The 14782-nt window shown below is 52.5% G+C and overlaps 1 protein-coding gene across 2 annotated transcripts in view; it reads right to left on the bottom strand.

Annotated features, from left to right (window-relative positions):
* WARS1 (tryptophanyl-tRNA synthetase 1) overlaps window positions 1-14782 on the bottom strand; it is a 30853-nt gene that overhangs the window by 3197 nt on the left and 12874 nt on the right. For both annotated transcript variants that reach the window (XM_062181820.1, XM_062181819.1), the window contains exons 3-10: window positions 13776-13989; window positions 12061-12169; window positions 8277-8396; window positions 7075-7257; window positions 6325-6425; window positions 4686-4798; window positions 4339-4512; window positions 54-194 (exon numbers count right to left, since the gene is read on the bottom strand). In XM_062181820.1, coding sequence (XP_062037804.1) covers window positions 54-194; window positions 4339-4512; window positions 4686-4798; window positions 6325-6425; window positions 7075-7257; window positions 8277-8396; window positions 12061-12169; window positions 13776-13989 — 1155 coding nt within the window. The remainder of the gene's footprint in view (window positions 1-53; window positions 195-4338; window positions 4513-4685; window positions 4799-6324; window positions 6426-7074; window positions 7258-8276; window positions 8397-12060; window positions 12170-13775; window positions 13990-14782) is intronic.

Genomic DNA, 14782 nt, shown 5'->3' with positions numbered 1-14782 from the left:
GTTGGGCCGTGGGGACAGCGGGGGCAGCGACTGCAGGACACGGCCCGTCTCACCTTTCTGATCTGCTCCAGCTTGTCGTCGTCCTCCAGAAAGAAGGTCAGGTACATGAAAGAGACGTCCACGTCACAGTTGCCCCCGAACTGCCGGTGCTCCTCGATGGTGTCTCTGCCCCCGGAAAACGCGTGCTTGTTGACCTGCACACGGAGAGGCCCGTCAGCGCTGCCCACCGTGGACCTGGAAACCAGCCAGGAGCCCATGGCAGAAGGGAAGCCAGCGACGGCTCTGAGTCCGCGCTGGAGAAAGGCCGAGGCTCACGGCAGCTGTGGGAACGGGTGACCCAGGAGACCTCAGCTGGGAAAACCAGAGCACCAACTGGGCTGGGATGAGGGGAAACGTCCAGAACCGCAGACAAAGGACGTGCACAAGCCTGCCGAGGGGCCGACACCGGGACGCGGCCCGCTCTGTGACCGGCGGTGCTGGCTGCTGGGCGGCACAAAGCTGCACCCTCCCCCATGGCCCCTGTCTTCTCTGCCATGGATACAAGCACAAGAGGGCCCACAAAGAACAAACCCCACAAAAAGAGGAGAAGCAAGGACCCGGGCAGGCCTCCGCCTAAACATCGGCAACGTTTCAGGAGAGAAACCACCCAAGTGGGTTCTGGGGATCACTGAGGGTAACTCTGGATCACTGAGGCCCCAGAGGGAAGGAAAAGCCAAAGGACAACAGAACTCCTGCAGCTCCTCCACTCACAGATGCTGTGCTCATCTGAACGGGGAGAGGACAGGCGGGGTCCGCACAGTCCAAGGTGACACAGGCAGCAGTGTCCCTGGAGACTCCGGAGCACAGTGCTACCTGGACGGTCTTGGCAAAGGTCATCCTGAACAATGGAGCCACCCCCTTGCTGGGTGCTGCTGGGGAAGGCAGAGGTGCTGAGACGCTAGGGCAAGGCCCAGCAGCAGGGAGGCCAGCTGATGGGTGGGTCTGGGGGCTCCTAGAGACAAACTGCGAAACTTCATCTTTTCTGTCCTTGAACAGAAGTTATTAAAAATCTATGGAAGAGGCCGGCGCCACAGCTCACTAGGCTAATCCTCCGCCTGCGGCGCGGGCACACCAGGTTCTAGTCCCGGTCGGGGCGCCAGATTCTGTCTCGGTTGCCCCTCTTCCAGGCCAGCTCTCTGCTGTGGCCCTGGAGTGCAGTGGAGGATGGCCCAAGTGCTTGGGCCCTGCACCCCATGGGAGACCAGGAGAAGCATCTGGCTCCTGCCTTCGGATCAGCGCGATGCGTCGGCCGCAGTGTGCTGGCCATTGGAGGGTGAACCAACGGCAAAGGAAGACCTTTCTCTCTGTCTCTCTCTCTCACTGTCCACTCTGCCTGTCAAAAAAAAAAAAAAAATCTATGGAAGAGACCAAATCAACAGAGGAAGGAAGAGCTGCTGCACGGGATGCTCCTGGGGTCCACGTGTCCTGGGCCTGCCGCTGTGTGACCGATGGAGTCGCTGTCCTGTGGCAGTCACTCCTCCACCCCCCACCACCAGCTCCTGGGCTAGGCCAGGCCTCACAGCAGAGAGAACAAGGAGGCCTTATGCGCTGCACATGTACAATGTGCGCTAACCCCTCCCTCCAACACAGCGGCCTGCCTCGTCCCACGGTGGGCATACGCTTATCTCCAACAACCCATCCGAGGGGAAGAAAGCGAGGCCTCTAGGTCCAGCACTTGCGCTGTGGCAGAGCCAGGATGGCTCTTCCTGGTTCCAGCAGAGCTTAAGAACCCTAAGTAGTTTGTGCTGGCCTGCAGTAGACCTGGCTGGTCCTCAGCGGTACTGTGAACAGGCCCAGTCCATAGGCCCAATTTACAGGAAACCAACAGGAAATGGGCTTGAAACATGTGGGAGCAGCTTTGGGCCCAAAGCTGGTGACTCTGTGAAGCAGGGAATGGGGCCAAGAAGGTGGCGTGCACTGGGGGCAGGGACTCGACTCACGCTGCCCCTTGGCAGTGGACGGCTGGCCCAGACTGGAGGAGCCAGCCCCCCGGCCCTGGCGCCCGTGTCGGTGTCCCGGCCGACATCCAGGCTGTGGGTGCGTTTCCTGTAGAAGACGGGCTTCCACATCTACAAGTGCTGCCGGCAGACGCTCCTGCCTGACTCTGTGGCCCAGCTGTGCGCCCTGAACCTGGCTCTCCCATCTGGCTGCACGCCACCGTTCACACAGCTTTCCCATGTGCACTCGTGGAAGCTCCGCCTCCAGTCTCTGACGCCAGCCTGGCTGCTCCCACTTCACAAATGACGCCTGGACAGCCAGGGTCACTGGCCAGCAGCAGGGGCTGGCATGCCCTGTGGTATTTGGAAACTGGCCTTCGTCCAGGCCTGGACACAGAGTTTCTGTGTCCCTTGTAACTTCCTAGTAAGTGACGGGCATTTTTTGTTATAATATTTGCTTCTGATACAAACTTCCTAAAACCCTGGGGTTTCCCGAGTACAGGAGTGCCTGATTCTGCCCTGGTTCTATCTGAGCACCTGCCAACTCGGTGGCTCAGCGCAGGGCCCCTGGATAGCTCAGCCTCATGTGGGCTGCTTACCAGAAAAACCAAGTGCTGAGGGGCCACGAGTGGCCGGGCCCTCCAGCGCCGTGTCTCCGCCTCCAGGAGCCTTGTCTCCTGAGAACTCTCGGAGCGTGTGCCGAGGGGCTGTGGGGCAGGGCTGTTCACCTGCGTCCCTTGCTACAGCCTTCAGCAGAACCGGGCGCACGCACTCCCCTGCTCCTGAGAGCATTCGAACAACTCTAGCCAACGGCGTCAGCACCGAGCTGCACTGCAGCGTGCCCAGGTGGGGTCCACTGCAGAAATGCTGGGTGAGGGGCAGAGCTGGACTCTTCTGGGCAGAGGGCAGATGCCCAGGCCGCCTGGAGCTGCTGACTCAAGGCCCAGGCTCTGTAAGACCTTAGGGAAGCTGCTGGACCTCTCCAGGCCTTGTCTACCTCAGCTACAAAATAGGTACAGCCTCCTGGGGTGCCTGTTACGATCCAACCAGATCACCCAGGTGAGCCTGCGGCAGGGGCTGAGCTCAACCATGGGCATCACTGGCAAGGCTCTGCGGTTATTCTGGGAGGAGGCTGGGGCACACGCCCTCTCCTCTCCAGCGCAGAGCTGAGCCCTGCAGGTGGGTTCAGAACAAGGGCCTGGCCCGTGACCTGCTCCACAGGCTGCTCATGACCCTGAGAGGCTCTGCTGACCCCTGTGGCTCCTGACCCCACACTCACCGCTCACCAAGCCCTCGGGCTTGCCGGGCTGTGAGCAAGAGAAAAATGCCACGGAGCTATAAACAGCTTTTCAAAACAACTTCCCTGAAACAAAACAGAGCAGACGACTTCTCTGCTGTGCTTCTGTTCTCTGTGAGAGTGCAGAGGAGGTTCTGGTCAGAATTGAAAGAAAAGGAAAAAGCCCAATTGCACCGCCTCCACGCCAGGGGGGAGGGCTGGCAGAGGTCCCCTCCTGGAGGAAGGTTTTGGGAAGAAGGGCTTCCCCGCTGTCAACCAGATCCTGCACGGGATGCTTCAGGCGGGCTACGAGGCCGGGCCAAGACCCAGCCTGCTGCTTTATGTGTCTCAAACACAGTTCCCATGCCTCTGCTGCAATCTTTGGCTCACACACACAGCTCTGAGGACACGCCAGCAGCCGTGTGCAGCAGTGAGGGGACACACAGAGATAGGCGGGTGGCACTCGGCAGCTCGGGCCCTGAAAGGAAGACAGCACACGCAGCGTCTCCGGTGGCCTGACGGATATTTGCTGAGCACGTGCTGCATGCTGGGCTGGGTGGGGCTGGACAAGACTGTCCTGGGTCTCAGTGAGGACTCCGAGAGAAAGCCAGCCCTCGTCCCCCTGAGTGATGGCTGCCCACAGCTGGGCTGTGTAACGGCGACTTCTGCTGGTGGGACCTTGGTGCGGCGGTGACCCTCTGAGCCTCTGAGCCTAGCACCCAGTGGCAGAATGTCAAGGAGGCTCCTGACCAGGGCCTGGAACGGCCGGGCTCAGAAATAGGCGGACACCTTTTTAGTGCTTCGTAACATCCGCGTTAATCATAAATTTCAAATAAATTGCCATGACTTTGCTTCCAGAACCGTGTCTTGGTAAGAAAAGCAGAAAATAAAAGAACATTCAGAATTTTACCAAGATGAAAGGGAAGAGGGACAGGCTCCCTGGAGCAGCGCAGGGAGCAGTCAGCCACCCTGGAACTTAGCACTGCCTTGGAGCTGATGCCTGTGTGTGTGTGTGTGTGTGTGAGCGAGCGCAGACACACGCACGCTCCAGACCCTGCCGCTTGCCCCTGCCCAGGCACTGCTCACCTTGGTCTTGATCTGCTTGGCCGTGTCGGTGAGGAAGATGGAGGAGTTGGGGTCGCTGGCACTCATCTTGGTCTGGGCGCCCTGCAGAGCAGGGAAGAAGGTCGAGTGCAGCAGGGCCGGTTTAGGATAGCCGATCCTGGGGGCGACGTCCCTGGTCATCCTGAAGTAGGGGTCCTACGGGGACATGGGCCTGATGAGAGCGGCTGCAACAGAGCAGCCTCTGAGTGATCCCCAGAGGCTCTGCACAGAGGAAGAAATGTGCCCCCCCCCCAACCCTTCTGCACACCTCCCCCATGGGGGAACAGAACAAGGACCCTGCGTGTGCGAGCCCGAGCCTGCCCCCTGACCTGGTCAATGGCACACGGGATGAGGCACTGGACGTCCGCCCGGCCGTGGAAGATCTGCGGGAAGGAGGTGCTGAAGGAGGGCGCGGCCTGGATGGCAGGAAAGCTGATCTTCCCTGGGAGCAACGGGAACACATTCTCACACAGGAGGACAGTTTTGGTCTGGTTAATTAATCCAATTAAAGGAAGGAACAAAAACAAACATTTTCTCCCCATTATAAAATAATCATGGGGCCAGTGCTGTGGCGCAGTAGGCTAATCTTCCGCCTGCAGTGCTGGCATCCCATACGGGCGCCGGTTCTAGTCCTGGCTGCTCCTCTTCCAATCCGGCTCTCTGCTATGGCCTGGAAAAGCTGTAGAAGATGGCCCAAGTGCTTGGGACCCTGCACCCACATGGGAGGACCTAGAGAAAGCTCCTGGCTTCGGATCAGCCTAGCTCCGGCCACTGCAGCCAATTGGAGCGTGAACCAGCGGATGGAAGACCTCTCTCTTTCTCTCTCTGCATAACTCTGACTTTCAAAGTAAATAAATAAATTTTTAAAAAATAAAAATGCAGGAGGCCACTGTTTTGAACTAAGCTCCTGTACTAGGCCCCAACAGAGAAGGGAGACAGACTTCCAGGGCCTCAGAGCGAGCAGCAGGTCCAGCTGCCCTCCTGCAGCACCCCTAGAATCCACCAAAGGCCTTCCCACACTGACTGGGCTCCTACTGGCAGGTGCAGGAACTCTAGAGCCTGCCTTCCACTCTCCCTCTATCTTAAATCCCAGAGGGATGACTGGGAGCGGGGCAATCCTGCACACTGACACAGTCACACAGCCCAGAAAAGTGCTGGGTACACCACACGGTTCTTGCAGAGAAAACCCACTCTGAGGATCTGACTTATTTTTAAAATTTATTTATTTCATTTGAAAGGCAGAGAGAATGAGATCTTCTTTCCCTGGTTCACTCCTCAAATGGCCACAATGGCTGGGGTTGGACCCGGCTGAAGCTAGGAGCCCAGAGCTCCATCATGGTCTCCCACATGGGTGCAGGGGCCCAAGCACTTGGGCCATCTGCTGCTGCTTTCTCAGGCCATAAGCAGGGAGCTGGATCAGGAGTGGCGCAGCTGGGACTTGAACCAGTGCTCTGAGATGCTGGCATTGCAAATGGTGGCTTAACCCTCTGTGTGCGATTTAGAGACACTGCTGCTGCAAAGATCTCAGAGCCAGCACAAGCCCCTGGGCAGAGGTTTGAAGATGGAATATTAAAGAGGGAGAGGGAGGCAGAATGAGCATAGTGAGCTTTCATCTTCCGGTTCACTCCCCAAAGAACTACAACAGCTGTGTTGGGTCAGGCAGAAGCCAAGAGCCTGATCCTCATCCTAGGTCTCTCACAGGGGCAGCAGGGACTCAGTACTTGAGCCATCACTGCACATTAGCAGAGAACTTGAATCGGAATAGAAGCTGGGGACTCCAAACTAGTACTCTGATGAGATGTGGGCAATTCCCAGTGGTATGTTAACTGCTGTGCCAAATGCTGGATCCTGAAGACCTGACCTTTTAAACGAGGCCCCAGTGCGGTCACCGAGACTCTCAGAAGCAGCTGTCGCCTCCTTTCTGGTGGAGACGGGGAGGGGACCCACAAGCAGCAGGGAGCACCTTACCGATGCAGTCACTGTCGGTGAAGCCGAAGATGCCTTTCACTTGGTTGAATGTGACGTGCTTTTGAATCTTCACCACATTCTTGTAGAAGCCTGGGCTCATCCTGCAAAGATGATCAGAAACAAACCCTTCACTGGGTGGCAGTTTTCCACGGCAGGCAAGCAGCGTCATTAAACCTGGCTGGCACCCTGAAATGGAGAGGTCAGGACCGTGCAGACTGCCCATCTCTGCAGGACAACTGTGACACAAAGCGCTCTGTCACAGCTGAGGACGAAAGTCCACGAGGCCATCATGCTGTGTCTGGGCACATCTGAGGAAAACAGAAGTTTATTTTGGTGCAAAAATTGAAACCCATACACATGATGGGTCTTCAAAATGTTCATGGGGAATATATATTAGAAAAAAAACAACATGTGGATTTAAAAATTTCATGCACCAAAATGGCTTAATTTTTAATTTTGTTTTTCCATGAACTTTTTGAAGTACTCTCATTCTTCAAGTTTCTATGAATCTAATTATGAAGACAATAGTTAACAACTTAGGCTGACATTACCCAATCTTGCTATGTGTGCCTAGCTTTCCACTTTCAAAACACTAGTAAATAGAATAATAAACAGATCATAACATTTAATAAGGAAAGAAAAACATTTACCAGGCCTTACAGCCACTTCAGGGCTTTCGAGTTTGGCTGTGGTCACAAAGGCTTCCCACCTGCCTCTCCTTAAAAAGGCAGCCAGGCCTTCTCTCCTTACCCCACGTAGTCAAGGTCAGAGAAGATGAATGTCTTGTTGACATCAAAGCCACAGGCGATGATGTCCTTGGCGTTCTCCAGGGTGTAGCCGTAGACCTGCTCCAGCGTGAGGTCCTTCCACAGGTACTTCTCGTCATCCGACATCTGCACCACCAGCGGCACGTCAAACACATCCTGCAGCCACCTGGAGGAGCAGGGCAGGAGCCTGGTACCTGGCTCGTCCAGGCTGGAACGTCCTTGCCTCCAAAACCTGTCTGCTGACAAGGGCCCTGCTAAGAGTTTCTGGGATAATTTTAGGAGGTAGGGTTTTTTTTTTTTTAAATAAAGATTTATTTATTTATCTGAAAGGCAGAGTTACAGGGAGAGAGGACGGATAGAGAAAATCTTCCATTGGCTGGTTCACTCCCCAAATGGCCATAGCAGCCAGGGTTGGACCAGGCTGAAGCTAGGAGGCCGGACCTCCATCAGGGTCTCCCCCGTGGGTGGCAGAGGTACAAATACTTGGGTGATTTTCCACTGCTTTCCCACACACATTAGCAGGGAGCTGGATCCAAAGTGGAGCAGCTGAGATCTAAAGTGGCGCTCGTATGGGATGCTGGTGTCATAGGCGGCAGCTTAACCTGCGGTGCCACATGCTGGTCCCCAGAAGGTATTTTAAAAAGAGAGAGAATGTTCCATTTTCTGGTTCACTGCCCAAATGCCCGGAACAGTCGAGTCTGGGCCAAGCTGAGGCCAGGAGCCAGGAACGCTACCCTGGTCTCCCACAGGGGACATTACCGCTGCTTCCTAGGCTGCGTTAGCAGGAAGCTGGACTGGAAGTGGAGCTGGGACCTGAACCAGGCACTACAAACTTGGGGTGTAGGTATCTCAAGTAACCGCTAACCGCTGAGCCACACGCTTGCCTCCAGAGGTAGGTATTATTGTTCTCAGCTTGCAAATGTAGAATCTGCCCCTGGCCACGCAGGCAGAACAAGATGGGCTGCAGAGAGGTCTGGCTGGCTGCAGGGCAGTGCTCTCCTCATCACCCCACGTTCCTCTGAATGGAGCCCAAGCAGAGTGAGTGCAAGTCCCAAAGGGGCCAAGCCTGACAGCTCAGCTGCTCAGCAAACGTGGAGCAGCACTGGCTCGACAGCTCTGGACATGGTTTGCAAGTACATTCATTTCAACAAGAAGGGGAGCAAAGCCATACGATGCAGTACTTACTTTGTGAAAATAAACGGGATGAGGTGACCTACATGCATTGCTTCAGAAGAGGGGCCCCTGCCCGTGTACAGGTAAAACGGCTTCTTGTTCTCATAGGCATCAAGAACTTGGTTCATATCTCTGCAGGAAAAAGGAGAAAAGGAAACTGTGATTTTCTGGGAATAGTTCCAAGGCACTAATGTTTATTTGGAAATGAAAAGTAAAGAGAGAGACAAAACAGCAATAAAAACTAGTTTGTTGCTTTTGATCCTTAAGGTACAAAAGTGACAGGGTCTGCTGCTGTAATGGTTTCCCTGTGAGTTTTAAAAGGATAAGACATGCAGGCGGGGAATAGTGTTTAAAAGGTGGACATGGCTGGGCACCAATGGTCTCTTTGGGAATGCTTCCAAATATCAGCACTGGTGCACCGTGAATACCACAAACCTCCCTGGGGACCAAGGCCAACACCACACGCTCCCTGTGTGGCATCGCCCAGCACAGGAACATCACAGGGTTCCACGCAGCCCTGACCTAGGGAGGAGAACGTCCCCTGGGAACTCAGAGGGGCAGTCCCTGGCTGGAGATCTGACTTGGGCCTCAGTCGGGACCAGGTGTCCTCACTGTGTCATTCTGCCGTCCCCTCCTCCCCCAGGACATGAGCGCCCTCCCTGTTGGTTGTGTGGCAGTGACACCAGGCAGGGCTGTTTTCCAGTCACAGCTGCCTGGGCCTTCCTCCAGATTCCCTTTCACGGGTCTCAGGTGATGTGTGAGAATTTGTATTATTTTTAAAAACATTTTTTTTAAAGTATTTGAAAGGCAGAGTAACAGAAAGAGGAGGAGGAGGAGGAGGATGAAGATGGAGAGAAGGGGAGGGGGAGGGGGAGAGGGGGAGGGGGAGAGGGAGAGGGGGAGGGGGAGGGGGAGGGGGAGAGGGAGAGGGAGAGAGAGAGAGAGAGAGAAAATCTTCCATCCACTGGTTCATTTCCCAAATGGCACAATGGCTAGGACTGGGCCAGGCCAAAGCTAGGAGACTGGAGCTTCTTCTGGGTTTTTCACATGGGTGTAGGCCCAAACACTCGGGCCCTCTTCTGCTGCTTTCCCAGGCTCATTAGCAGGGAGCTGGATCAGAAGCAGAGCAGCCAGGTCTCAAACTGGCATCCAAATGGGATGCCAGCTTTGTGGATGGAGGCTTAACCTGCTATGCCACAACGCTGGCCCAGAGAATTTGTATTCTTAAAAAGCTTCCTAGGCCGGCGCCGTGGCTCAACAGGCTAATCCTCCGCCTTGCGGCGCCAGCACACCGGGTTCTAGTCCCGGTCGGGGCACCGATCCTGTCCCAGTTGCCCCTCTTCCAGGCCAGCTCTCTGCTGTGGCCAGGGAGTGCAGTGGAGGATGGCCCAAGTGTTTGGGCTCTGCACCCCATGGGAGACCAGGATAAGCACCTGGCTCCTGCCATCGGAACAGCGCGGTGCGCCGGCCGCAGCGCGCCTACCGTGGCGGCCATTGGAGGGTGAACCAACGGCAAAGGAAGACCTTTCTCTCTGTCTCTCTCTCTCTCTCACTGTCCACTCTGCCTGTCAAAAATAAAATAAAAAAAAGCTTCCCAGAGGGAGTCAGTGCTGTGGTACAGTGGGTTAAAGCCATGGCCAGCAACGCCAGCATTCCATATGGGCGATGGTTCCAGTCCCAGATGCTCCACTTCCAATCTAGCTCCCTGCTGATGTGTCTGGGAAAGCAGGCCGCTGCAGCCATGTGGGTAGTGAACCAGCAGATGAAGACCTCTCTCTCTCTCTCTCTCTCGCTGCCTCCTTCTTTCTCTGTGTAACTCTTTCAAGTAAATAAATAAATCTTAAAAACAAAAAAACAAAACAAAAAACTGCTGAGACAATTGGATATCTCCATGGAAAAGAATAAAGTTGGAGCCCTACCTCACCCATACACAGAAATAAACTCAAAAAAGATCAGAGACTTAAGTAGAAGAGCTAATACCACAAAACTCTTAGAATAAAACACAAGTGTAAATCATTATGACTTTGTATTAGGCAAAGGTTTCTGAAATATAATACTCAAAGCACAAGTAAACTGACATCAAAATAAAAAAATTCAAAGGACATTACCAATAAAGACAGTCTATATAATAGGAGAAAACATTTCTAAGTTATATACTGATAAAAAACTAGAATTAGCATTCAGAATATATAGGGAATTACTGTAAGTCAACAATAAGAAGACAAACAACCTATTAAAAAGTAGGCAAAGAACCTGGACACTTCTCCTAAGAAGAGATAAAAATAGCCAATAAGCACAGAAACAGATGATCATCATTGGTCATTAGGGAAATGGAAATCAAAACCACAAGAAGATACCACTATAAAACACCACCACACACAAAATAACGAACGCTGGTGAATATGTGCAGAAGCCAGAACCCTGTACACTGATGGTGGAAATGTAAAATGACGCAGCTGCCCTGGAGAACGATTGTTGGTTCCTCAAAAAGTTAAAGACAGAATTATCACACGAGTCCTCAACTCCACTCCCAGGTATACCCCAAAGACTTATATACTACATACTTGTCCAGGGCAGCATTACTGAAACCCTTAGGTGAGACTATCCCAGATAACCAACAAAGAATATTCCATTCAATGGAATATTATTTGGAAACGAAAAGGAAAGAAGCACAGATGAGCTCCTACTCTTGATGGCTCGCCCGGGTGATGTGAAAGCCCCCGTGCAAGTATTCTGGTGTTCACTTCAGCACCAGTCAGGAAGCGCTCTCAGAGAGCCAACATGTCACTGGACAAAAGGCTTTGTGTTAGGTGAGTTTTGCCCTTAAATGTGGGTGACACATTTAAGGTAGTCTCAGAACACTGAAAAGTAAAAGTAGTAACATGTTGTGTCATCCCACAACAGGCAAATCCGTGGAGACAGAACACAGACGTGTGGTGGCTAGCCGCTGAAGGGCAGGGTGGTGGGGCACCACCACCATGGGCAGAGGTTTCTTTCTGGGGAGATGGAAACGTTCTAGAATTAGGTAGCTGTGATGATCGTACAACTCTGTGTACAGACTAAAACACACTGAATTATATACCTCAAAAAAAGGTGAATTTTATGATTTGTGAGTTAAATCTCCATGAAGGAAAGAGCATGCTGAGCGGAGCCTGGAGACCTCTGCAGGCAGAAACGAGCGCTGGGCAAACGGCCGAGCCCCACCTGAGGACGCTCTCCCGGAACCACGAGTGCAGACAGCACAACCCCAGCTCAGATCATAAATTCCAGGAACACAGGCTCGAAAGGGTCTTGCCCAACCCAGGTAATCTAGAGTGGGAAAGGCAGAAACTCTTGGAGTCTGCCCATCTGTTGAGGTTATTTGTGTGGAATTTATGGCCTGCGGTAGGGAGACTGTTCCATTTCACCCTCTGTTAGTTTCTCTTTCGAAATTATTTATAAGTAGACTGGTACAATAGGGGGAAGAGGCATATAATTTCAGGAAGCCTCCTGTTTACTGCAGGGGAAATGTTGGACCTGGACATATTAATCCTTTTGTTTTCGCGACACTTAAAAATGTACAGCATGTGATTTGGCATGGATCTCACCGCCCATGAATCTGACCTCCACCCTGGGAGGTGGGCAGTTCACAAATGGATAAACCAAAGGCCTGGGGGTGAAGGAACGGGCATGATCCCACAGCGAGCTACCGACAGAGGTGGAGCCGGGCTTGCGGCAGCAGCCACCACCTTCCCAGAGCAGCAAGCACAGGTTCGGGAAGAGGAGGGGCTGCAGGTGCTGCAGCCAGGGCACCGACCTGTGTGAGAAGAAGACGCCTCTGCGCAGGAAGCGGTGCGGTCTCTGGCCGGTGGCTCTCTCTATCCGGTTCACCAGCTCCTTGTCGATTTTACTGCTTCCGAACTGAACTGGAAACAAAAGTGGAACACACAGGAGATGACTTTCTCAGGGGCAGGGGATTCGGGGACCAGCTACTCGTGAGTGTGAACCAACCAAACCTCCCTAGGTTTCTGTTCTGGTCCTTGCTCCCCAGCACTAGGTAAAAGGTCTTCTGTACGAAGTGGCAGCTGGGGTCACCATCAGCAAACTGAGACGAATTACAGAACAAATGCTGTTTTGCCCGAGACTGGATTCTAATGGGAAATGTATCCAGAACACAGTCTAGTGAGCAGTTTTTGGCAACCATATATTCACACACATAGTTATCTGCTAGGGCCTAATTCCTATTCATTGACAACCATTATTTTTCTCACTTTACAGACAGTCTACACATGATCTCACTCAGACAAAGACATTTTAGTTCTGGGACTGGTGCTGCGGTGCAGCGGGTCACACTGCCACTCGTGATGCCACCAGCATCACGTCAGAGTCCCGGCTGCTCTGTTTCTGATCCAGTTTCCTGCTAAGGCACCTGGGAAGGCAGTGGAAGATGACTCAAGTGCTTGAGGTTCTCTACCTACATGAGAGACCAGGTTGGAGTTCCTAGCTCTTGGCGTTGGACTGGCCCAGACCTGGCTGTGGCAGCTGTTTGAGGAGTGAGCCAGCAGAGGGAAGATGTGTCTCTCCCTTTCTTCCTGCCACCCTGCCTTTCAAATAAATAAATAAACCTAAAAATAATGAAAACCACTTGAGGTCTGTTTCTTGCTGAACATCATCAATGATCTCAACATAAGCAATCTCAGCTGGAGGGCAATGGTTGCTCTTGAGAGGAGGCCCCTTGAGGAAGGCTTTGATAGGGAGGACTTGCCACCTGTGAAAGGTCACCGTTATTCTTTTTAATATATTTTTATTTATTTGAAAGGCAGAGTGATCTATCCACCTATCCATCCAGGTATCTATAGAGAGAGATCTTTTATCCCATTTACTCCTCAAAATGGCACCAATGGCTGGAGTTGGGCCAGGCCAAAGTCAGAAGCCAAGAACTCCATCTGGGTCCTCAACACAGGTGCAGGGGCCCCAATACTTGGGCCACCTTCTGCTTCTTACCCATCTCATTAGCAGGGAGCCGGACTGGAAATGGAACAGCTGGGACTCAAACTGGTGCTTCTACGGGATGCTGGTGTCACAGCCAGTGGCTTAACCTTCTGCGCCGCAATGCCGGCCCCAGGCCACCCTTCTTAAGCTGGCTTTCAGCCTTTTGGCTCCACAATAAATAGTACTGGAGGCGAAATTTAGGTAATCTAGGATTGATTTGTAACCACGAAATGTAAAAGAATCTAAGATCACAAAGATGCCCATTCAATAGATCTTTTCCAAGTTCTGATTGCTCAAAAAATGGAACAAAGTATATATTAACCTGACTACCATAGTCTATTATTTTGAAATAAGTTTTATATTATTACTTTATTGATGAATATTTACTTGGTAATATAATATACAACCAAAAATTTTAGGATCTACTTTCTGTCTTTGCATTGAAGCTTCACAGGGTTTATCATTAATTCAGAAACTAAAACATCAGTGGTCATTTCTAAAAGCCGAAGCCTTTCCTGGTACAGAAAGCAGAGGACGCACCAATGAGCTTGTCGTAGTCAATGCCTTTTGCACTGCTCGTCCGTACTGTCCACGGGTCCACAAAATCTTCTTTGTCGTCTACGGCTTTTGGGTCACTATGGCTGTTGGGGGCCGAGTTCCCTGGAGGGCAGTCAGCTTTGTAGTCCTCCCCCATGGCCGCCTTGTAGCTCGTTTTTAACGACAGCAACATCTTTACCGCAGAATCAATTTCTTCCTGCAGAAATAAAGGGAAGGCTAAAAACATGAACAGCTAGAATCTGCTGAATGTCCATCACGTGGTGGGCACCAGGCTATCACACGCACTGCCTCGCTTAGCCTCAAACAAACCTACGGGGTCGGCCTCACTGCCACCGTCCTTCTGCAGCTGAAGAATCCGAGGCGCCGAGAGGTAGAGGAGGAGCGGCTTCGGGTGCACGGCAAGTCATGGCTCAGATGTGCTGTTTGTGTCTGTTATTCTAGTGCTACGGATCACCGCTACAAACACACGGACAACAGTGACACACTCTCACAACACTGACGCCAGACAACATGCGTGGAAGCTCCTGCATTGAGTAGACGGAGTGTCACTGTAGCACGTGTTTCTTTTATTTCACACAGGTTGGGATGAATATGTATGGAAACTTAACCAATGATGCCATCAAGGATTGCAACAGTGACTCAAACAGTTATGAATAGCATGAAAACAGATAAAAGCAAGGGAAAAAAAAAATAGGTTCTGAGGCGAGATTAACTGGGAAACAGTTTTGGAGTCTTATCAAGCTGTTTGATGTATTTACATATCTATTATTTCTTTTTTTTCTTTTTGACAGGCAGAGTGGATAGTGAGAGAGAGAGACAGAGAGAAAGGTCTTCCTTTTTTTGCCGTTGGTTCACCCTCCAATGGCTGCCACGGCCGGCGCACCGCGCTGATCCGAAGCCAGGAGCCAGGTGCTTCTCCTGGTCTCCCTTGTGGGTGCAGGGCCCAAGCACTTGGGCCATCCTCCACTGCCTTCCCGGGCCATAGCAGA

Source organism: Lepus europaeus, chromosome 22 (genome assembly GCF_033115175.1).
Source record: "Lepus europaeus isolate LE1 chromosome 22, mLepTim1.pri, whole genome shotgun sequence".
Taxonomy (NCBI): Eukaryota; Metazoa; Chordata; class Mammalia; order Lagomorpha; family Leporidae; genus Lepus; species Lepus europaeus.
Note: the sequence above shows the minus strand (reverse complement) of the source record. Positions and strands in the feature narration are given on the sequence as shown.